Source organism: Dunckerocampus dactyliophorus, chromosome 19 (genome assembly GCF_027744805.1).
Source record: "Dunckerocampus dactyliophorus isolate RoL2022-P2 chromosome 19, RoL_Ddac_1.1, whole genome shotgun sequence".
NCBI classification, from domain to species: domain Eukaryota; kingdom Metazoa; phylum Chordata; class Actinopteri; order Syngnathiformes; family Syngnathidae; genus Dunckerocampus; species Dunckerocampus dactyliophorus.
The window spans coordinates 7526134-7552215 of record NC_072837.1 but is presented as its reverse complement, the minus strand read 5'-3'; the positions used below and the strand labels follow the sequence as shown (position 1 = coordinate 7552215).

At 41.5% G+C, this 26082-nt stretch overlaps 1 protein-coding gene across 2 annotated transcripts in view; it reads left to right on the top strand.

Annotated features, from left to right (window-relative positions):
* The first annotated feature begins 739 nt into the window (after positions 1 to 739).
* Positions 740 to 26082, top strand: part of gphnb (gephyrin b) — a 110495-nt gene continuing 85152 nt past the window's right edge. For both annotated transcript variants that reach the window (XM_054761962.1, XM_054761961.1), the window contains exon 1: positions 740 to 1062. In XM_054761962.1, the coding sequence (XP_054617937.1) occupies positions 999 to 1062 (64 nt within the window). In that variant the 5' untranslated portion in view covers positions 740 to 998. The remainder of the gene's footprint in view (positions 1063 to 26082) is intronic.

The following is a 26082-nucleotide window of genomic DNA, read 5'->3' as shown; positions in this document are numbered from 1 at the left end:
AGAAATTAAGAATCGTTACCAACCGGAATCAAAACGAGGAATCAGATCGTTCAAATTCACACGATGCCCAACCCTTGTCAGGACTAATGTCACAACACAGAGTGTTGGAAATCACAAAACTCTTTAATACCACACATAACTGCCAGGTTGCTGCAGAATCCTTGAGCATGTTCAAGGATCTGCTCCTACACTGTGAAATCCATTAGTTAACCTTACTTTAAAAAAAACAAAAACAAACTGCAAACCGATTGCCTTGAAAAAAACAAGTAAATGGAAGTTACTAGTTATAGTTGACCACAATAGTGGTCAACTATAACAATGGTGAACTTTTTTTTTAACAAGTTTGTTTTACTTATTTATCTGATTTGAGAATGCTATTAGATTTTACGGTAATCGTTTTTTAAAATTATTGTTGCTTTATTCTTGTATTTCGTGTTTTTATTCATGTATTGTGTGTTCTATGTACAGCATGAGTTACTTAATGTTGATATACTTATGAGTTCTGACTTGCGGAACAGAACTTGTTCATAACCAAGGACCACCTGTATTTAATTTTACATGCGCTGTATGTTTTTTTTTCCACTTTTTGATATGTATATGACATAAACAATGTGTGAATTTTACCACAATACAATATCAGTAGAATGGTTCTTTAAAAATACCGATTTGACGTGGGTCTGACGTTGAACAGCGTTGTCCATAGTGATGTGTGTCGTCCATAGTGATGCGTGGAGTTATAGTGTGTCAGTGGGCCAACTGAGTGATGCACACGTCCATGTAGTGATTGCTCGACATTCTACTCATCTCGCCTGCCATTTTTTCCCCTTGCCATATCCCAACCCTCCTCATCTCCCTCCTCTTTTTTTCTTCTTCCTCCATCCCTGCTTCCTCCTCCTCCTCCTCCTCCTCCTCCTCCTCCTCCTCCCTCTCCCCAGCAAGTTCGATGCGATCGGCTCTGGGCCCGTGAGTTCTCGGTGCGGGCGACAGCGCTGCTGAACATGGCGTCAGACGGGATGATTTTAACGAACCACGACCACCAAATCCGGGTCGGAGTCCTGACAGGTAAGACGAGAGAAGCGTTGTCTTTTTTTTTAATTCACATTATTTAGATCTGAACTCGACTGCATCTTGAACGTGTCCGGCTGCTGCTTGTGAACGCCTTGTATGTTCACGAAAAGAACCATCCACGGTAGGATGCGTGAAGCGTGTGCGGTGGATGTGGATGTCAAGGTGGGCTCGGCGTCGCTTTGTGTCCTCTCATGTCGAATCCTTGAAGGGAAGGAGGAGGAAGAGGCGCCCGGTTGATGTGCATTGAATAATTCATGTCCCGATCTACTTGTCAGAGCTGGAAATTACAGCTGAGCGTGTGTCGTTAAACATGAATGTGTGCAGATTGTTTTTTATTATTTCATTATATCTTACCGGATGGCACGGCATGGCCTGTGTCAAAATGACCATGTGTGTGCGGAGGTGAATGACAGTGCCGTGCTCATGACACATGTTGGCGGCTCCGGCTGGGTTTGGATGGGGCTGAACACGCAGCGTGGACGGTGGATGGCGTGGAGGGATGTGGATGTGTTGGATCTGTTTGCCGTCGGCCTTCATTTGTGCGTGTATTGCTTTGTCATGTGACCGTGGGTTTGTCTTGATGCCTTACTAAATTATATTTTTGGGGTGGGGGGGTGATGGGGTGGATGCACGATTAAAGCTGTCCACAGGAATATCCTCGCAACCCCCACCCGCCTCCCCCCACACTCCCTGCCTTTCTTGCTGTCCATCCTGTGTGAGGCTGCCTCGATCAATATTTCATGCAAGGCGAGATCTCACACATGCGACAGACTTTATTCCCCCACATGGATGCAGCGGTGGTGGTGGCTTTGTGTGTGAAGCAATGTGCTAATGACCGTGTCCTGAAATCTACCAGGGAGCACCCCACCGCCCCACCCCACCCCACCGCACCCCAACACACACACACCCTTACCAAAAAGAAGCGCCAGCACAGCCTTTCACCTCCTCCCAACCCGGTGAGAGACTGATGATGCTGTCCGTGGTGCTGAAATCAGGCTTCAGCACTGACCTTAGCATGCTACTCCTGCTGCATCAGCCATGCAGAGCAACCTCACTTCCTCGGTTTTGTTGTTGGAAAAGAAAATGGACATCACCTTTCCCATAGGCTGTGGTTTCAGTTATGCCACAATAACGCTTCGGTATGTACCTCGATTGTAAGGTCATGTTTCGATACAGTAAGGGTGCGTTCACACTCGTGGTTTCCTACTCTTGTCCGGACCAAAAATATTTTAAAAAATAAATACTTGGTGGTCACAATAGTGCGTTCTGGTTTGTCTTCACACTTTTCTTAATTAATCATGGGCATAAAGTCCCGCCTCAATTGGACAGCATATCTGACGTGTACATTATCCGACGACCTCATGCACTCAAAACAACATGGCGTCTTCCGGGTCACTTTCCTTTCTATGTAGGTTTAACTACTGTATTCACCATTCAGGGATTAAATGTAACTTTTATTTTGTGATGATATTTAGTCATTTTTCTGTTGGGTGTTGCTGTGCATCAGCTGGTTACACTCGCATTTGGTGACATAATACCTGGTGTTATGTTGTGTTGATGCAGTCGGCGTTTGCACTTGCCTCACTCAGGACTAGAGTCTGCTGCAGGCAGACCAAGACCTATTTCTCAGGCAGTCTCCGTGAGTCCGTTTTGTCCGGTCCGTTTGGTACAGGTGTGCGCTCACACTTGACCAAACAAACCATACTAGCAGATGAAACGGACTAGAGTGCGTTTTAACCGGACCAAAAATCACAAGTGTGAACCAAACAGGAAACAGAAAACCAAAATAAGAGCACAAAACAGGAAACGATGTGAAAACCAAAACTGAAGTCCAAACTGTCATGTGGAACATGACATAAACCGCTGGTTATGTGAGGGGTGAGTAAGATGTCTTCATTTGAGACGTCTTATCTAATATCACACCTCAGGAAGAAGACACACGCAGCGATTTGGCACGTTTTGTATAACTTGTATTGCATATTGCAGTATTTGTCTTATTCGGCACAATCAGTGTTTATTTGTGAAATGCATGTGGTAAAAGCCTAATGTGTTCATTACACAACATTAGTTTGACGGAAGAGCTGCTGTCTATATTGGTATTGGTTGGCGATATCAGATATCGGTAAGAAAGCCAATAACGAGCCGGTGTACTTCTTAGCTTTTATGTAAACAGCTTTAATGACTTTAACAATCAAAACATTAAAAAGTGTTAACTTCTGGCTGGTGATTCTTCAATAAATGAAATTCTCAAATAAAAATAATAAGAATATAGATATATAGCATACAGAAAAATGGAAGGAACTTTGGTACATTTTGTGCATGCTAAAACCAACCCAATGTAGGTCAAAACATTAGCATCTTAGTCTTTAACGAGCACATTACTGCAATATCTAACAATGTATCTCATTAATAATGAATTATTTTTATTTTTAGAATATGCTGAGGTCCACAAGCTGCAGGCCAAAAACTGTGTGAATGATTATTTGATTTTTAGGAAATGTACTGCTTTTGGTGTTTTGTTGGTTACTGAGTCCATTAAGCCACTTTTTCCTAATCCAAACCATGTTATGTTTGAGTTCTTTTTACACTTGGATGACAAATGTGTTAAGAAAGGGGATGTGGGACACCAGTCGCCTTGTTTTAGGCTTTCATCGTGCATCACTAAAATTAGGATTTGAGGTTTTATTGCATTTTTGCAAAGACATGGGCTCCACCAAGTAGGTTATTTTTCATTGCTTTCGGTGTCCTTGCTTGTTTTGTATTACTGTTTTTATGCTGTAATATCAATAGTTGTTCACTTGTTTTTACACTTGTATGACAATTAATACGTGGCTGAGATGCAAAACAAAACAAATCACAATTCCACCACCCGGAAGGGGAACATACCAAATCCCAGAGTTATAGGAAGTGATAACATTTGGACCAATCAGCACCGAGGAGTTGGGACATACGATTATCGCATGTCACCATCCAGCGACGTGCGAAATTCTTGCATGTGAAAGTTTGCGCTTGTTCGTGTCATGCGACGCGTGTCTTGGGAGAAGAGTGTGGTAAATTAGCTGTAACTTCGTTGCTAGTCACACAAATGAAGTTGACGTCAGAAGTGTCGTTTCTTGGCTTTACTTTTCTTCGTTACACAACATACATTCAACATGTGCGATTGTAACATTTCTTCCTGAACGACTTCTTCTACGCTCTTTTCAACCTTGCGAATTAGCGACACCTGTGGTCAAAACATGTCACTTCACATACCAATTATCACATCTATTGCACAACACTACCATATTCTTAACTACTGTATAATGCAACCATATTTAAATTAACTAAACACACACAAATATATACAACAGACCAATCAGCGGGAGTTTCATTGATCGACCAATGAGCGAACAGGATGCTAATCAGTACACTATACTTGCCGTGTCAGATTTCCCGGAGCTATTTGACATTTCTACAAAAAGAATATAGAGATATAAAAAAAAAAAGCAGCGGGTTGGGAACTCATTGGCGCCAGAGTAAACATATCTAGTACGTTTACATTAATTAGGTAAGTTTATCTTCAATACTGAGATCCGTTACTAGCAAGAGTCCTCGATCAACACCAGCCGCTTTCCCTCCTCTGAACAACTTTGATACCCCCAAATTCCCTCTGCAGACTCGTACCGCTCTGGATGTGACTGCGTCGCTCACCTGTGTAGCTTCGAATCGCTTGTCGCCTCTCGTGTGCATGGTTTCATACGCGATGGCGGAGAATTTCTCCAATCGCGGCCGTTTGTCGCCTCCCGTGTGTGGCGCCCATCACGTGGGGCGTGGCTTGCGATGTAGGAACAGGAAGAAGTTGGGATATAATGCAACACCTACAGAAGTTAGCACCCCCCCAAGTAGTACAAAACCAAGGCACACGGCGCCTTTAAGTTGTTTTTACACATGTATGACAAATGTGTTAGACAAGGAAGCACATGATTCCAATCAGCTGTGTGTTAGGTAGTCATCACGCATCATTAAAGCGAGGACTGTTAGCAGTGTTAATATTTTAATATGTGTGTAACAGTGGTGAGTTTCTTTTTACGCTTGTATGACAATTAAGGATGTGCACTATTCAAATTCGTGACTGCGTCACGCCTTTACCACGCCGCATGAAAGTTAGGAGTATTTGTTTTATTGCTTCTATGTCATTACCTCTGCCAAGGAAGTGTGTGATCATTGCTTTTGGTGTTTTCTTGGTTAGTAAATCGCATTACACCAAACCACTTTTTACTGAGCCAATTCAATTGATCTTGTTCTAGTAAGTTCGTCAACCTTTTTTTATGATCCAAATTAGGATTGATGGCCCTCGGTGGAGGTTTGTATTTTAATTGGTGCTGTTGTAATTCCTCAGTGTGGGCGACTGTTTGCCTTCTCGCTAACTGAAGGTTCTTGATATACCGGGACCTTTTTTTTAACACTTCATCAGTGGCAACGCCACATCAGAGGGGGTTAATTTCTGTGTGTATGTGTCATCAGTCACTCAGATCCCCCCCAGCGCATGCAGTGACAGATTGCCAGTTTGATCTCACTGCGCGGTGTTGACAATTTCCACATACATATGGCGACGTTGATGCACAAACAAGAGGCGTATTTGTCTTTTTGATGTTCTTTTGTGTATAGAGTAAGATGGCTTGCATTGTCAGCGGGAACAAGGCATGAAAAAAATGATGGAGGCATAGCAGTGCATGGTGGCATTGGGTTGACATGTGATCCTCAGCCCTTTGGTCATGGTCGTGGTTTGTTTGTTTTAAGACACGCTTAACAAGTTACGTTGAGAAACAGCACATGTTTGACTTGAAAAGTTCTGAATGGATTGGGATGAAATTTTCAGGAATTGTTGGAAATGTGATATGGGAGAACTGCTTAAATGTTGGCGGTGATCCTGATCACCGTCTGGATCCAAGAATTTTTTTAATGATTCTTTAACATTGCCAGATAGGACTATTTTCGGCATTTGTGCATAGAACTCCACAAAAAATGGTCAGAGCACTTAGGGAAAAAATACAGGTCCCCAACAGGTTATACTGTACAAAATATCAAAGACTGATCCAGGTAATGGAATAATTCCGGATAATACTGTATGATCCAGAATATGAAAAAATAGGGGACCTTTGGAAATTTCATCAGGAAGACAACAAATGAAGCTATAAACATGCAACAACCACCTTTACAAATAGCCAAGACACTGTGGAATCTGGAGTGTGCCGACTGATTTGTTGTATCTTCAAAAGCTATGGCGCTCGATCCAAAAGAAAACCGCCATTACGGAAAATGCGTTTTCTTTGTAACTACTGAACTATAATATTGACATCATCATGAATCCAATATGCTAATGGTATGTTTTCATGGTCAAGGAATCTAAATATGTAGATAAAATACACGTACGACGAATATTTATTGTGTAAATCACAATATGGGGGGAACTATGGCGCTCGGCGGAGATCTGTGCTCTCCGAGTGCTTTTCTAGTTGATAATTGCTTGTGCTTTCATGTACAATGTACATGTTGACACTTAACTGACACATTTAATAATCAAATGAGAGTAGAAAAACTGACAGAATATAGCTTTTGCCATGATCAAGGAAAAGAAAACGCTAAAATGTGTTAAAACAATTAAAGTAAAATAAAAATTAAAAGTTCTGTAAATAATAAGAGTAAATGAAATCAGAAACGTTTGAGTGAATGATTTATAGAAAACAAAATACAGTAATTACAATACGATTATAATCATGGCAGCATTTTATGTGGCCACTGTTTTTTGTGGTCTGCTGCTATAAAGTACAGTGGGACCTTTAAAGTAGCAGTCTTACAACTTGCAATTCAACTAAAATTGCACAAAACCCCCCGCAAGACCTTATCATAAGTATCACGGGATTAATTCATCAACATTTGTGTTGCTTTTTCTTTGGTGTTTTGTAGCTGTTTTGTACTTATTCCAAATGAAGAGCCATCCTCAACAAGAGGTGTTAAGAACATGTGACGATAAGAAAAATAGAGTCAGAAGTTATGCAAAGTAGCTTATTTATTGACCCAAATATAAGACGATCCCTTTTTTTAAAGACCTGTTTTTGGACAATTTTTTTTAAACTAGCCTAACCTTTGAGCCATTTTTTTCAAGTGGGTGTTTGTGTCGCAACTGCATCTCTCGAGGTCACTGGTATGTGAGTGACACAGCAAGAAAAGCACTAACTCGCTTGGGGAGAAGTTTGGCGCCACCTGTTGGTCTCATATCTACTGTAAATATAACAGTTTTTCACAGTTTTGACTGCTCCCTCACAGTAGGTTGAAAGATGGCACCAAATTTAACAGAATAGTCATTTCTATACTTCAATGATATGAATACAATTATAACTAAGTAATACATTCACCACATTCACAACAATGTGTCATAATTATCACAGCAACACCAGCAGCCATCCATCCATCCATCTTCTACTGCTTATCCGAGATTGGGTCGCGGGGGCAGCGGCCTAAGCAGGGAGGCCCAGATTTTCCTCTCCCCGGCCACTTCGTCCAGCTCCTCCCGGCAGATCCCGAGGCGTTCCCAGGCCAGTTGGGAGACATAGTCTCTCCAACGTGTCCTGGGTCTTCCTCGAGGCCTCCTACTGGTCGGACTTGCCCTGAAAACCTCCCCAGGGAGGCGTCCGGGAGGCGTCCTGACCAGATGCCCAAGTCACCTCATCTGGCTCCTCTCAATGCGGAGGAGTAGCGGTTCTACTCCGAGTTTCTCCCGGATGACGGTGCTTCTCACCTTATCTCTAAAGGAGAGCCCAGCCACCCTATGGAGAAAACTCATTTCGGCCGTTCGTACCCGCGATCTTGTCCTTTCGGTCACTATGCAAAACCAGCAGCAATGCAGTTAATAGTAACGATTAATGTAGAACCCAAATAACACCAAAGTGTACTTAGTTTGATCTGCTTACGTAGGAATCAGTGCGATTATGGTGCTAATTTTCGATACAATCCCTATGAGTGAGGAAAATCAGGTACAAAAATCCATCCAATCACAGCCTTTTTGGTTTGCATTGCAGAAAGATTTGGAGGGGGAGGAGCGAATGCCACTGCCAGGCTTAAGACTGGTATGTCACCATATGCAATGTTACGCTTCAGTAGTTAACTTCTTTACGCTTGCATGACACAAAAAGACATGCAAGATTGTTTTTTTTTGTTGTTGCTGTTTGTTTGTTCTTTTTACACTCATCAAAAACTGTGATTAACTTCTTATAATGCTTTCACTTTGACAGTTAAGACTGTTAAAAAAAATGTCTCTACAGTAAATAAAAGTTCTACGATGAGTGACGGTTTGACCTTGGAACAGATTATTTCTATTTCCATCATTTCCAAGTCTAAATTGATGGATCGCAGTTGACCTTGAAGGTTGGGCTTTATTCAGTTCCCCGCACAGCTCCTAAAAATCCGTAATCACGTTGCAAACAGAACACCACAGCAGCCAGTAGCGGTGCTCAATCTTCTTTCCTGCAAAGGTCAGAGGTCAGCTGTCCACCGTTGCATGCAGTCGCCAGGGAGGAGATGAGACCTCGGCTCCCCCTCCTCATCATTTACCCCACTCCTACCCCTTCAGGCAGGTGACATGGAGCCCAGGGGACGTCTCTGTTTAGACTCTGGACACGCAGTACGGGGGGGGTAGGTGTGCTTGTGTCGAATAATTGATGAATTTCACCGCGTGTTTGAATAAAAGGTCTGGTTTGTTTGCAAGGGTGGTTATGGTAAGCTTGAGGCAGGATAAATGCGATGAGCTGTGCTGTCACTTGTCAAAGATATCACACTGAAAATGTGAGCTTTGTTAGGAGCGAAATGGAAGCTTTTTACTTCCCTTTTTTCCTAGGACTACTTATGCGTGTGCGTGTTGGTGCATGGCTGCGTAATGCCCAGTGTTCTGTCTGCTAAGCTTGAGTTTTAATATGAGTTTTAATTGGGCCAAGTCTTAACTCCCCGGTCTGCCTCAGGCACTCAGCTACACATCCACTCACCTGATTTCCAAATGTGTTGGCCAGCACTTTATGTCGTGACTTAGTGGTGAAATGCAGCAGTGAACTGAGGCGTTCATATGCCTGTGATCTGCGGTCCCAAGAATGAGCAGCAATTTGAGGCCGAACATAATTCTTCAGGTGTAAAGTTGCCAATCTTCACGTACACGGTTACTAGATTTATCTTTTACCAAGTGCAACATGCGTGATCTGAGTGCAAATTGTGCTTCGTCGGTTTCCACCCACCATAGCGAACCGAATCACCACCACCCTACACACTTACGTCCTCCAGCAATGGTTACACTATGCGCGCCTCTCATGATTGTACAATTCCACAGAAAGACTAAGAAAGGTTGTCAAAGATAGAGACCTACGTCGTACCGTCATATCGGTTGACTAGATGCTTTCCCGAAAGGAAACAAATGTGACGAGAAAAGATACGTTTCAGGTAAAAATGCAGGCAATGTAACAATTTAAAATAGGGCTGTCAAATGATTAAACGTTTTAATCAGATTATAAATGACAGGACGGGATTATATATATTGTATTAACAGCTCCAAATGAACTGAATATGTCAATCAAGCTAAGAAAATCTCTTTGTCTAACACTTGTCTCTTTAATAGTAGCGGATCATTTGAATCACACTTTAAACCGCGTTATTATGAGCAATGAGGGGTTGCGTTCAATGACGTCACATCATTTAAGGTACATTTACTTGTTTTCAGTGTATTTTCCAGCATACTTAAATGTAGCAAATTGCACAATCGAATTAAGAGTTAGGTAGTGAGTGACAAAAATATCCACTTCATGTTTTTCTTTATCTTCCTGTTTATTTACACACACACACACACACACACACACACACACAAACACACGTATTATAAAGCCATTTTTTTAAATGTTCAGAGTGTCCCTGAATCACATCACTTCACATCACAAAGTGATGTTGCAGTTAGAAATCTGCTTGAACAGTTAAAAAGTGTAAAAAGAAGTTAACCACTGTTCATAATACAACAATAAAATACCCCCAACCCTCAATCCATCCATTTTCTATGCCGCTTATCGTCATTAGGGACCCCCAACCAATTAAAAAATAAATACATTAAATACATTTTTTTTTATTATTTCAAATTTACACACCAATAAAATTAAACATAAAATATTACAAGAAGAATGAATAAATAAATAGATAAATAAATACATAAGAAGAAAATCAAAAATACACCCCTAGCCTTTTCTATGTGATGACACTGCTTACTTCACGTAAGCTCTGGTGCATATTCTTCTTTTAACACTGCAAAAAAGTCACAAAAATCCAAAGATTTGTACAACCTCAGGGGCAGTGGCATATTTTTCATTGGGGTGTCCAAAGTGAGACCATTACTCACATAGGGGCGGCAATAAGTTGATACCTGAATTGTGTAGATGGTCAGTGGGGTGGCCGGAGAGTGCCCAGGGGTGGCCACGGCCACCGCTGGCCACCCCATCCAAAACTTTTGGACCGTCTATTAGGGCATTAATAGCTGAGCAGTGCGATGAGGACATGTTTTGAATGCATAGTTTTTGGATTCTGCTCACCATCAACGCGGCCAAACCCGTGCAGGGCATAATACGGAAGTGGCACTCCTGTTTTAACTCTAGAGTCCGTGGTTTACATGCCCACTCATGCTGCTACAGAGAGCTCCCAATATTAACAGGTTTATGTGCTGACTCACGCTAAGTCAAAGTCAACACGAGAACACTTGACCGGAGCCGACCAAAGTAATCATGGAACGTACCTACCGCTTGCAGCTCATGCAAGATGCGGTTTTATTGACAGCTCCTTCCCAAAATAGACAGCTTCTCTTCTGCTCTCCCACGGAAAGTTGTGTGTTGCACTGAAATGCGTCCAAGCGGAAACGGCGGTTAGGCTGAACTCGTGTTCTGCACTACAGAGCCGCGTTTGTCTAAACTGTCCCCCATCCGTGGGGGTGGCCACTAGGGTGGCCGGAGAGTGACCAAGTTTCCACTGTATGTGTAATGTCACTGTATATAGTGGGTGTGGGCACAGTAGTGTGTTTGTAAGTAAACTTCCACCCCATCCTCAAAGAAAGTGATATTCCAATGAGGAGCCATTGGATTGGGTTCTAACCCGTGTGTTTCAGTGTCTCACCATCTGCTTGCCGTTATATGCTGGTATTTTTATTTCTATCACCCATGGTTTTAACAGCCGAGAGAGGTCCCCGGCAGCACGTGGGCTGCTCTCCAAACTTACATGTTTATCAGAATGACATGAATCGACGGCACGCAGGCTTCCCCCAGACAACCGTGTTTAGATGGCGCCCTCAATCTCCTGCTCGGATGGATGTAATGCTTTGCCTCGCTGTCCAATTGGGTTGAAAGCTTTCACTTTGGTGAGGTCATCAGACAATGGAGAAAAATGAGTGAAACATTTCATTTGCTTTTACAGATAATTTACTCTCTGGCGTTTGTCCATAGCTCACCTTGAAACTGCTCAGATGATAACAAGGCGTACTCAAGCTACTACCGCTAATACTCATTTATCTTTGATACAGTGGTGTATCAGTTCAGAATGTTACCAGGAGATAAAGGCCTCTGACGTTGCACAAATCATGCAAAAAAATTGACTCTGTGAATGTGTTTAGCTTTTTCTTTGGCTTTTTGTGAGGTTTATATATTTTTACTCTTATTCTAAAGCCGCTTTAAGTAAACAAACTTGCATTCAAAGTCGTAAGACTCCAGACGCCGTGCATGTCATTACTTTTTAACAGAAAGTTTTGTATTTGTTATGTATCATTTTAACACATTGCAACTTTGCACGGAATCTAACGTTTAGTTAACTTATTGCATTTGTGTGACAGCTAAGAAAGTTACATTGGTACAGTTAATTCAAGCAACCCCTCAAAATGTCACTCTTCTCCTTTTGCAGTGCAAATTGCAGTGCACTCATTATGCAAAAAAAAAAAAAAAAAAAATCCTACAAAATGTCTTTGCTAAAACAAAAATTGGGGGAGTTGGAGCAAAACCCACACGTTGTAACATGACTTCACATGTCATAATCACTGTGGTAATATCCCCTCTTCGTTTTTGCTTCTGGGGACCCTCACCACGGCCAAACATGACATCATAGCTGGTTTAAAAAAAAACAAAAAACGCAAAGTGGATGTTAACATTCAGATCACAGGTGTTTTAAAGAAGCGTGGCTTGTATTTAAATTAGTGAGCCCAAGGCGTGTGTCTACCCACTGCCACGATTTTTGTTCCTCCCTTCTTTTTCCCCCCCGCTTTGACCCAACGCTGTGTGTCTGTGTATGCTTGAATCATCTCTAAGCTGCTACTGGGGTGTTTCCCTCACAAAGACATCCAGGCATCTGTTCAACAATATGCTACTTTGAGAATGGAACCCTTTCCAAAATCTCACTGAGCCTTTTTGCATTTTGCTCTAAATTCCGTAATTGGTGTCTGTGTCAACCTTGGTATGTTTATTTTTAGGCTGTAAGGATTATATGTTTGTTAGCACCAAACTAAATGTTAGTCAGAGACTTTGCAGGCTTCATTATAAATGTTGTGTGTCAACACAGTCGTGCAAAAAATGAATCACTATTTTCTTGCTCGGAATTGAGATCGCAATTCTTTGCGATACTTTTTTTCACACAAAGAAATCATCCTGTTTTTTGTATTATTATGATCATCATTATTGTCGTTGTCTTGTTCTGCTTTAAAGGAATTTCCGGTGGTCCTTCTGATGTTCTTCATTGGAGGTCTCAGTAGAACAGCTGATGGGGCACTTGTCTAATAGAAATGAATAAAAAGACTGAAAATATTCCATTAAGTCAAAAACATGGCACGCTCCCCTCACTACTTGAAAAAAATTGAAATTGAAACTGATTTTGATTTTTGAAAAATACATCACTGTATAGAATGTAAAAATAAATGTACCAAAAAAAATTTCATATTAAATATAATTATGATTCACTCTATAATTAAATTTTTAATATATATATATATATATTATTTTGATAGTTGAGATTCTGTTTTTTTCAGATTGAAATCTTATTTTTTCTCATGCTTTTTATAAAGTTTTCTTTCCTCACTTTCCACTTTTTTTTCCACTTTCAGATCTATGTTCATCTGCAACATTTACTATTTCTGATGTGGACGGTAAGCGTTCACCGCTGCTCACTAGCATTTGCCTTGTTTTCAACTATTTAATGTCCTTACTCAACACACCATGCACACTCACACGATTATAACTCATTTCTACGACATGCAGCCTGCATAAAGTGTTGAGTTGAACTGTTTTAGTTCCCTGAAGGCAACGTGATATTGGAGCGTCCGCAGCCTTTTTGTTAAGCTGCCTGTCACACACACTCTCACACACACACACACACACACACAATCTGGGCCAAAATTCTGCACGTGAAAAGAACAGAGGCTTGCTAACGGCAGTGCAGTCAGTGTGAGTCCTTGAGTAATTTCGAAATTAGATCGCATGTTAGTGTGAATGCAGATCACATTTTTTTGTGTGCGTGCAGCCATAGTGTCGTTACTGCTGTAGCAGTGCATAAAACACACATTGACCCTCTCACTGTGCACACACAAACACACACACACACATACACACAGCTGTCACAGTGGACAGCAGTAAGGCAGGCGGCCACATGAGCAGAATAAACAATCAGAATCGGGGACACACAAACAGAATGAGAATTATGTCTTCTCCGCAATTATTTTCCGTGCTGAATCAGCCAGAGTGCAGCGTAGTGTTGTTGTTGGGGGAAGATTGAGACATTCGCTCCTCCCGTTTTTAGCACACACCCATCATGCTCCCTATGAGCTCATCGTCCATGGACTTAATCCTCCCTTACAGTAAACAGGCTTTAATTGGAATGAGAGCTAGAACAAGAGGCAGACGGTATTTCAGAAAAAGGAGTCTCTTTCGTCTTGGCTGCCTGGAAAGCAATTCTGAGAGTGGACGTGTAGGTGGAAGAGATTTGGTTGGTTGCTACCCCCTTCCTGGCCCAGAACGCTGATACAGTCTGTCATTCAGATGAGGTGATAAACATGGAAAGCGAGCATTGCCAGCAAAGACGGCAACCGTGTTGGGTGTTCTTCATAGGAGGGCAAAAATTATCAAGTGATGCTTTTTAATGCCAATAGTGTGTTGGACAGTCAGTGCTGGATGTAGTTTTCCAGTGTTGGTGATGTAGACATTCATGGTAGCATCACTTTTTAGCAAGCAAAAATGGATATTGTCATTGCCAGGCAAGGATTAAGCTACACACATTTCTCATATGCAAATTCAACAGAAGATTAGATTTTGCTCACTGCGTCTTTTTATGAGGCCCACGAAAGCATGGAAATATTACAACACCAGACACACAATAGATGCACGATGTCTTTAAATGACAAAGAAGTGTACTGTTAGAGTAGTGTTCATCCCGAACTAAACTCAAACCCCAAACTACGTCTTTAGTGTTTGACCATGCAACAAAGTCACATCAAACAGTCCTAACAGGCTTCATCAGTTCACGCTCATGACTAGATAGGACTACTCTTCTATCTAGTTGCTCGGATGAGAGGCGTAGCAACTTCTAAGACATTCCGGTTGCGATCGATCCAATGCCCCAAGAGTACAATGAACTGGATGGATGAGAATATTTACAGATATTTACTCATGCATGATTTTTGATTGCTTTATTTGGCATTTTTGTGACATTTTTTCGAAATCATTGTGAAAGTGTGAGACGGGGGAGACGAAATTAATCGATTTTTAGGTCCTAGGGCGAGAAAGGAAACTGTCTGGGGTGAGCAAACGTAACAAAGTTTTAATGTCTTCTTCATTTTGCTTCGGCGTCACAGTTACTGATGTTAAAACTAAGGCTGCCAAAAAGAATGCGCTAACGGCGGTAAATAATTTAACTCATTGCGTTAACTTTTTTGGTGTAGTTAATGCACGCGCCTCTCTGTCATGACGGCGGACGGCAGCAAGTGAAGCGTCACCAAAGACGCACACTAACTTTTAACCGTATCTCCAACTCGCGATCTTCTGTCTGTTTTCAGAACAGCAAGGTGCAAAAGTAGCTTACGTAAGTAGTCTTTTATTTTCCACAACAAAAAGATGGTCCAATTTAATTGTGTAAGATAAAAGTGTGGTAACTGTACTGCGTTAGAAAAATGTACATCCAGCCTATAGCCTAGTTCAGAGGAACTGCATGCAAGAAACACGGCAAACAGATCAACTGATATTATGGTGTGTAGCAGGTTTTATTCGTGTTTTGAATTTTGAAACTGTCAGCACATACATTATATTAAATATATATAATTGTGTCCTTATTATCGTTCTGTGAATGAAATGCGCATATTGCAGACAGTATTGATTGATCATGATTAATTAATTAGTAAAATGTGATTAATCGGATTGCAAATGTTAATCATTTGACAGCCCTGACGAGAATCTGCTGAGAATCACCCAGCGCATGAAGCTTTGGTCATCCGTCATTAAAGTTACAACTGTTTGACGTTAACAACAGTGCGTCATTTACTTATTATTTATTTATGTTTACATTTGCATGGCTGGTAATTAAGGTGTACGACCTTGGAAAAATTGTTTCTATTTTTATTATAACATATGGGAAAATTTGTTAGGAAATGGTAAACAGCATTCTGGAACAGATTTTTTTAAACCTAAGTCCGCATAGAGAAAAATAAAGGATGCGGGGGCCATTTTGACACATTTTGTACATGAAGGATGCTGAAAACCAATCCAATGTAGGTCAGTATATGCCAATTTATTTGAACAAAGCAACTACATCTTATCTAATGAATTAATTTTAGTTTTTACAATATGCAGAGGTCCAAAAAAAAACAAGATGTGGGCTGAAAATAGTCACTGGGCCACACTTTGAAACCCCTGTCCACTAAAAGCAAACTCATGTAACAAAGTTATAGATTCTTCTTTCAACACTCCTTAATTATTAATCCTATCAGTTAACCTTTTGCCTCAGTTCACTTTTTTGCTTTATTTTAATCCAGAGTATTTTATTTTAAATAATGAAATGCATAAGGTGACTTTTATCCTTTACAGCTACACAGCTGTAAGTGTTCTGAGTAGGAGACCCTCCATGTTGTTCAGATGTTAATTACAAAAAGGTTAATTAATCATATGCCATTTTGGACACGCTGAGATCCCACCACTTCACTCTCTTGTTAGGGATGTGCTAGAACCATACATTTTGTGCATCACTTTCTACAACTGTCACATCTGTATGGAAAATAACTATTCCATCCTCAGGGAGAGAGCAAAGGTTACATACAGTCTGTGTTTTCGATCCACATCTTGCAATGTATGTCATGCATGAAGTGTCCTGTGAGTGGATACTTTAATCAGAGCTCCCTGCTGTACTTTAACAACCCCTTGATTTGAGACAAAGATGCTTTATAGTGGATTTTCACTGCATTGTTGTTATTTTTTTGATTTGAATAGACAGAGATGGAGCTTCCCCTCCTTTGTTTGGGTCAGTCCCTGGCGATAACCTGTGCAAAGGAGAGAAACTGCTGAGTGATTGCGATGGAGATTCAGATAAGAGATACGGCTCTTGGTTTCAAATGATGAGTTCCTCTTGTGGTTTGCTGCTGCTGCATCCCGTGTCCTGAGCTGAGGTGTTAATTAGACCTGGAGGGATGGAGGGGGTGAAGAATGCAGGAGGACGACAGTCAGAGGGGAAAAAAGAGCAGCATGCACTGCCATGCTCTTATCAGTATTTAAAAGGTGCTAGCAGTGGAAATCTCTTGTTGTGTGTGTCAGAGGAGGTCAGCTGGTTTGTCTGCATCATTTATCACATTCAGACTGGCGACTCATATCACCTTGCAATGTGTTCTCTCACAAGACAACACAGCAAAACGTCCATTATTGTGCTTGATACATTTTGTCTAAATTTCCCTACATTACAATTTATTTTAATTAATGTTCATGAAAACAAACAAAACAGTGTTTGACACATTCACGATTCAGCATTCACTGCCCCGCAAATTTGCAGGTTTTTTTTGTCAAATTTGTATATTTTTTCCTCCGAAAATAGGCTTTTTGTCCCACAGAAAACACATCTCATTCACCCTAAGTTTGTAATAATTTACAAATCAGTGATAATACAGGTAAATTGTATGGCATACATGTACCAGTGTTTAAAAAAAGCCCACGATTTTTACATGTAAACGTCTTTATGCTTCACTTTATGTTTTTTCATCAAGGGTTGCAGTTTCACACTTTGTGTGGCGGTCTTTGAACACACCGTAGTCTCTATGAGACACCAAAATGAAGCTTTTGAAAATGTTGCCTCAGTTTGCATACATTTCTCGGTTAGCATAAAGTATCTATCTATCGATCTATCGATCTGTCTATGTGTTTATCTGTCTATCTATCTAGCTATCTTCCGCTCATCTTGTCGTGTTATTAATACATTGCTTAAGTACAAGTGTGTTTATAACATATCTTTATCACAAAGGGTCCCTGTTAGCATTGTGTTAGTTAGTTGTCCCACAGCTCCGTTTCCTGTCTATAACGTCATCAGCGGTTAACTCTGTAGTTCTTTGCAAACAAACACAGTTACGCCACAAGTCTCTGCATTTCTTATGGATCATGGCTGCAAAATAACCCTACAATGGAGCCAAAGAACCTGCACAAATTTCCAGCAATTTGATAAAGAAGGCGACCAACACCCTTGAATTCAAGAAATAACTCATAGCAAACACGGCCTTGCTGCCACATAGCCATCTTTATCAACAATCATGTCTTCAATTAAGGTAAAAGTAATGTAAAATGTAGATCAGAAATCGGAGGAGAACGTCAACATCAAGCTAGCAGGAGGCTTTGGAAGGGGAGTGAGCCGTGTGTCAAAAATAGACATTGTCACGGGGAGCTCAATTACTTGTCGATTTTTTGCTGTTGGTCCGGGAACATAACCCAAAAAGCGGGGATTTAATGTATTTCCAAAATCATTTAGTGAAAGTTTCCATTGAAAGTTCTGGGTGTGATGTCTGCTTTGTCTCCCTGCGCTTGTGTGGGTTTATTCCTGGTTAGGGTTGGGCATTGCTTGAATTTGAATGATTTCGGTTCCGATTCCAATTCTTCGTTTCGATTCTGGTACTCGATTCCGATGCTTTTTAGAGGCAGTGTCATAAAAGTTTGCATGGTTTAAATGAAGGTGCTAACCAGAGTTCTTTTTGGATGGAATGTCTGAACTTCTCCATGAATTATACGATATCAACTTTTTATCACTTTACTATGAATTTCTTACAGCTATTTTCAACCAGCATATAAATATCAAACCATTCAACTTGAATATAAATGTTATAAAGATTATTTTTTATCGGAGTACACTTTCACAAATGATGTTTACTTTTTAACAAGTTTTGTTTATTTTGTGAACACAGGTAAAAAGTTTATAGCTCAAAGCGCTTCTTCGCTGGTGTTCTCCAGCTTCTTCTTCCTTGGTGTTCTTCTTCGTCGGTGAAGTGCGCATCAAAGCTAGGAATCATAATAAATACATTTGAACGATCCTGAGAGAATTGGTATGTCAGTCCCGGTTCCCATGGATGCTCAAGACTCGATGCCCAACTGTGTTCCTGGTGTGCATCCCAAAAAGATGATGTTAGGTTAATTGGAGATCCTGAATTATCGCACCCAAAGTCAGCTGGGATAGGATCCCTCTCACCCATGACCCAGAATAAGCTAACCAGTAGAAAAAGAGTCTGAATTGGGTGCGTCTTTTCTCTTGTCTAATGCTCTAATATCGTATGTCATGTAAGATCTCTTTGGGAGAGTACCTCCAAGGCGTCGTTTGATCATCGAACCCTCCTGGGATTCGTCATATTTTTGTTTTTCTGTTTGATCAGGATCCTGTAAACATTGTCTTTTGGAGAGAGGGTTGTGAGTTTTGTGTTCATATGTGTATTTTGTTGCGTTTCCAAATGCATAGACCTTAAAGAGACCAAGCAGAGTAAGATGCTTGTCACTGCATCATTTTCTTCATATTAGACTCAATTGTAAAGACTAAAATGGGGGTGTAGCGGTTCACTGACTTTGTTATAGCTGGTATGGGATTGATTCTAACTCAGTGGCCTAACCACAGTCACCCTACATGTGACTAGCAACTAATCCTGGTTGTAGTCCATTTGGTAGCAATGTTAATGGAAAATAAAATTGAACATTTTTGCAGTCTTGTACCAAATCTTACCAGATGAGCATGGAGGATTTTATAACCTTTAATCTACAAATTCGGAATCATTCTGAAGGTTATGTCAGTTCATCATTGATTGTACAGAACAGTGGTAATACCGTATTGTAATAGAGAAAGGTTTCCAATGTCAAATGGCCTAAATCAGTTGTTTGTTGAATTCCTACCTGCCTTTTCCCACCAGCTAGAGTTGCAATGGGGATTGCCACCGTTGCCTTCATAATTGACAGTAATGACTTCACTCACTCGATACATTAGAAACATTAATTGCTGTCATCAATTCCAAATCAATGATGATTAAAATCTAGTTTGCCTAATGCCAGTACACACCATGAGATGAGATAAACCTGTAAACACGTCGTCCCTCCTTTGCCTCACTCAAATATCTCCCTGTTTTTCCTCGCTTGCTATTTCTGTCACCATCGCCTCGCTCCTCTTCCTTTCTTTCAGGCAACCTTTCTCACTTTTTTTTTTATACCTTTGTTATCTGTCTGCACTCATTGCACTAGTCCATTTCTCCGGCCAAGAGAGGCAGCGAGCAGTAAAAGGGGAGCATGTATGAGTGAATAATAGAGGAGGCCAGAGTCTCCCTAACGAGGTGTGTTTGATGGCTGACCTTGGCTGTGTGTGTGCGCATGTGTGTGTGTGCGTGTGTATGTGTGTGTGTGTGTGTGTGTGTGTGTACCCCTTCAATTATTCAGAGTCATGCCTTTCCAGTTTTTACCCATAAACCCTTTCAGATTGTGGGCACCAGAGAATCAAATGTTAATACACACCCGCCCAAATGCACAAGCGACACACACAACAGCCGGTGTGACTGACAGGACAAAGCACGACTCAGCGGCTTTGTAGCCCTTTTAGGATCATTCATGGTTTGCAGGCGCGGCAGGTGTTTTCCAATCTGAGCACATGACATGTTGTGTTTGTGTACATTCGGAAGTGTGAGTCAGCATGTAGTTCTCAATAATATGACGCAACCCGGTGAATGTGTGAAAAGTTTAGTCACTAACACCAAAACCCAACGTCGAGTAAACAGTAATTTCCGGACTATTAAGCGCACCTGTCTATAAGCCGGTGGTGTCCATGTTGTAACGTGGGATATTTAGTACACAGAAAGATTTAATTGAATAATACTTTTTTCCAAACAGTGCGTCTAAAACAGCTCGTTAAACAGTAGCCTACCAGAAAAGTCATTCATTCCTCTTAATTCCTTCGTCACACACTTTGTTGTGTTGCTGTCGCTCTCTCTCTTTTGCTGTCGCTCTCACTGTCACTTTTGGCTCGAGACAAATTAGCCCTTGAGCTTGTGCTGTCCTCTTCATCACGTCCGGCCTTTTGAAACAAATAGTAGTGGTTTATACGCCGGAAATTATGGTAATTTACAATGGAATTATGTTTGTCTATATATGGGAATGTCATTTATAAGAACTTATGTTTGTTTTTCTCTTATGGAAATAATACCACAGCTGTAAATAAACTTATTATAGTCATTTTACACTTACAAGAAGCGGTAATATGGAACCCAGATTACCAATTTATACCGGTCTTCATGTATATATATTTAATAAAATGTTTATTTCTGTCTCCTCTCTTAGTTATGCAACTTAGCAGGTTTATAACACATTTTTCTTTGTTTTTCTCAAGCTGCTGCATCTCCCCTGAAGTCCTCTGGTGCCTCGCGCTTTGAAAAGCGCTGGCTTGGCTTCTTTTTCTCTGTTAGTAAATTCATATTTGCTGCTGCAGGTTTATATTTACCACAGTAGCTTGGAAGTAAATTATATCACAACTGTATGGGGAGTCTGAGAGCAAAAAATGAGGGGAAAAAAAACATTTCATTCCGTTACTTAAGTCATTTTAAATGTGACACTGTGTATATTCTTTACAGAGGTGAAATGCATATATTTGCATGCAACATGAGTGCGATGTGACATTTCATTTACAAATGAGTCAGCAATCATCCTAAGTGGTGAATAAGTATTATTACATGGCATGTATGCATCACATATGCGTGGCAGTGTAGCTCATTTCAGCTCCACGCGGATCTGCTTCAGTCATTCAACGTCACAGGTTTGATTCCCTGTCAGATCCTAAATGTGCTCATTCTCCAGGGGCTTCCCTCTTGGTTTCCCCTACCGTCCAGACTTGGGCATGTATGTGTGTCTTAGTAGGATAAGTGATGAGATGTGTGAAATAAAGCAAGTGGAGCACTCTATTAGGCAGCCCCTTGCCTCCAGGCCAGTCTACTCCTTTATCCACAATGGCTGGCAGTGGAGAGAGATGTCACAGAGGCAGCACTGGGGTCATGGCTGCCTGGAGTCTGATGGGTTTGGGGTTCCATCAGCGTCAGCAGCTAGTATTCGCCATGAGAAAATGGCTTGCTAAGTAATGTATGTATAATGTACTGTATTTTCCAGGGAACTTTGCAATTGTCTAACGGCGCCCCTGAGCAATACCGCTCATCATAAATAAACCTGGCTTGGTCACCGTCCAAGTGACACTGGGCTTATCAACCCAACTGATAGTAGATATTACAAACAGCTGCACACAGTTCCACTAGGGTAAAGGGGCTGCATGTTACACCCCACAGGAAGCATGCCATGCAAAATACACGCGCATGACAGGCTGCACGCGATCAGGCAGTTGTGGGGTTTGCATCAGCGGTTCTCAAAAATTCAACTACGTTAACGAGGCGTCTCTTGTTAAATTGCATTACCATAGTGCTGTCAACAAAGACTTATTGTAATAGTAGTGTAAAGGTGTCTATAGGGGTGTTATTTCATGTCTACGTGGCCCTAATAATGGTTCAAAAAATGTGTTTAAAAAGTCATAAACAGGTTTTATATGCTCTAACTACGAAAATATTCTATTTATTAATATTGAATCCTATTTCGCGGAAATTCCCTTACCGCGGTAGGGCCTGGAACCAATTAACCACGATGCACGAGGGACAAACTGTAGCGCCAATTCACAGCAGAAGTTATCTTAAGGCACATTAAACACGGAGAACTTGTAGAACCACACTCTTCATACATTAAAGACAAGCAACTGAGCCCCACATGAGCAAGCAGTTGGCAAAGAAGGCAAGGAAAACCCCCCCCTGGGGAAGAAACCTCGAACCGAACGCGGGCTCTGTGTGGCAGCCGTCTGTCTCGGCCGGTTGGGTTGAGATGCAGAAACACAGTAGAGGGACACAGAGAGGGATAGAGGGGTTGAGCAAATGGGGGAGGGATGGGAGAACAATGGACACAACCACAGCCGGATCAACAACAGTAATAGTAATAATGATGACAGCAACGACGGTAATGGTCCACTCCCAGCACTACCGTCACCAGCCTCGCCACAACCAATAACGAGCAGATAAACATGAAAGTGCAACGGTGTCCCTGCCGGCCGGTGCAAGTTAGGCACACATTGTATTGATGATCAAGTTAAGGTTAATGTATATCACTTTATATCACCACCAGTGACATACATGACAACCATAAGTGCAATTTCAGCATGAGCGTGTGCGCCTGCTGACATTGTCCAGAGGGTTGGATGTAATAAGGTAGCTGCGTACTGGCTGCTTCATTAGTACCGGGTCTGGGGTACACTGTGTCTGATTTTATGTGCGTGTGTTTTTGTGTGTGTGGGCATGTAAAACTGTGCATCTTGGGAAATAAGAAGAGTCCAATGGTTCATGCACATCCATATGCTCACAGATACACACACACACACACACACACACATATTACCACCCGCCCACTTGCCCATTAACAGACACATCAACAAGCGTTGTCGCGTGTGCCTGTTTTTGTGTATGTGTTAGTTGTAACTTTAATACATATGAGTAAATTTCCGCTGTGTGTTTGTGTCTCTCAGCAAAGGACACTTCAGGAAATAAGACAAAAGAGCAATATTGCTGCTTCACCACACATCATCTAAATGGCACATACCGCACAACTCAAATGCAAAATTGATCATTCATTGCATTACCTTGCATTCATTGGAAATAATCCATTGCAGCAATGTGCAGTGTATACATGCGATGTATTCCTGCAAACAGACTTGTGAAGCAAATGTCATTTTAGCTTAGCACCGTGTTTCATGTCGGACAGAGCACTCAAGATAATCTTGCATTAGCTGATTGGACCTGACCGATTGATTCATGCTGTATAATCCTTGGTTCCTCAGCTGGTTGGTGTCTGATTAGACCCGTCCACTCGGTGTCATGCTCGGCTGATAGATCCATGCTAATTTGCTTTGCTGTTGCACTTCTGTCCACCACTCTAACCAACATTTAGCTTTTGTGTGTATGCCATTTTTTATTTTAGACTGTCCTCACTTGGTACAAAAGTGTTGGGTTTGCTTTTTGTGCTGAGGTGACGTGGGGACGAGAGGATTGAAGACCTACTCCTGCCATTGTACCCTTCAGCAAGGCACCAGACACATTTGTATAGCTGAATTACATTCCTTGGTCATGGAGGATGTTAGTGCCATTTTGGGTGTGGAAGGGACAAATCTATTCAGTGTTTTTTGTGTAATCCTGCCTACTTTCTAACTAAGCAACATAAAACAATTTGTGTACTTTGCAATAGTCGGAGGTACTAAAGAATGAAGCAGGAGTTGTCTATGGGGTGACCTTCAGCAGAGTGTGTGAGTTTTCTCTAGACGTCACGCTCGGAAAAGCTTCATCCAGCGGGGAGAGCTTCGGCGTCATTGTGGGTGCAACGGAGTTCCACTTTGCTTTGTCCCGCCAATTTTACGATGATTGTCGGCACTGTGTTCCGAAACTTCAGCTGTGTCAGTCGGGCTTTTGTTTCGCCTCTTCAGAAGCTCGGCTGGCATGAAATAGGATTTGTGGACGGTGAGCGGGGGCCTGGTCACAGGGAGGGCAGCTGGTGAAACCACAGCAAGATGAGATGTTATGTGGCTTCATTGTAATATACTGCAAGTCTGATTGAGTGCCTTTATTTAATATCACCACACACGCACATGCACATAACTCATGTAAAACAATACACACAGGACAAGGAAGCAAACATACATTATATCATATACCGTCGCAATGACCGACTCGTATGTCCACTTTTTGATTTTGACTTTTTCTCATAATTGACCTTTCGGTAGACCAGCTCCCTGCAATGGAGCACTGCCAGGAAAGTGTCCGACCTCTGGGCTGAGTTTGTTCTGCTTTGTGATAGGCCAGTTATAGCATTTTGGGGACGTGGGTTAGCAAAACATCAAGTGGATTAAATGTACTGTTTAAACTGTGTAGCCAGTTTGTACGAACGCATCTTCCAAAGTGTCCAGGGGGCTGTGGGGATAGAGCATGGATATGGATGGCACAGCTCCGGCTCCATTTCCTATTTCTTCATGTTATCGGCTTCCATTAATGAAGAAAGTGATCAAGTACTGGTGGTGGGTCAGTACCAGCACCAAAACGCAAACAAAGGCGTTCGTTATACGAAATGACGCACATTGCGTCATGACGTTTGAACTGAACATGGAAATGTACACCCTCTGAATGTTACCTGTGCAGTGGACTGTCAGCCTGTCAACAAACACTCCGCACATTTGTGATTCAATAGTCATGGCCCTGCAAATATGTGTATTTTTGGTAAAAAAGAAATGTTTTTTTTCTTCAAATACAGGCTTTTTCCCCCCACAGAAAACACATTTTATTGACCATAAGAATGTATAAATATGTGATGATACAGGTATAATGTACACAACTTTAACATATATATATAAACATCTTTTTCCACTTCTGATACGATTCCGATATTGCAGCCTTGAGTATCGGTATACCAATATAAATAAAATATCAGCACAAGTTCTACCTACTTATATTACTTGTTTAGCAGCCTGCACAAGGGATATTACTCAAACAAAGAACAATAGTCAGCAACAGTAGGAATGCCCCATTTCCTTTTGATGTATCTGGTGTGTAGTTTTAACCACAATGGGCATAACGTAGCGAGGCTTGAAGTGCTCAATGAACCGTCATCACTACCAACATTACTCACTACCGACGGGCTGGCTCTTTTCTGTTACAGCCAATGGTTTTTGGAATCCTGTGGGAGCTTGTCATGCTTTGCAGATGTGTCAAACAGCGGTGGATGTTTCAGGAAGCAGTGGTGTTGCGAACATCCTGTTTCAAATGTCCGATGAGATTAGTCGTATTAAACTTCCCCGGTTCTGTGCAACCGAGGTAAACTTGTGCAAGTGTTGCACTCAGCTGCAATATTCAGACTTTAACGACAAATACTGCCACATGGCCGACATAGTTCCTACTGCTTAGTAAACACGCTAGCACACACTGTTGTTGTGATCACGTGGGTTCAGCATGCTGAATAGAAGTGCTGCTGGAGAAAAGTGCTGATGCGGGGTCCGGAATGGACAATATCTGAGATTTTAGATGCAGGCCGATGAAATCTGATTCAGTGACTCTGATCTCATCTGTTCATCATCTTACATTATCATTCATCAGTGAGGAGTTTACTTTTTTTAAATACTAAAATATGTGTAATAAGTGTAGGAGGCCTATTGAAGAGAGAAGGGGAGGGTTCTGGAGCTGAATCTAATGTAATAATTACAAAAGTCACTCTTATTGCAAATGTTGATCTGAAATCAGAGGAGAGCATCAACATGAAGCTAGCAGGAGGGTTTGGAGGGGGAGGAAGCTGCATGTCAAAAACAGGCATTTTAATGGGCGTCTCAACTAGCGTTTTTTCACCATTCGTTGGAACATGCAGGGATCGACTGCATACACACTACGTCATC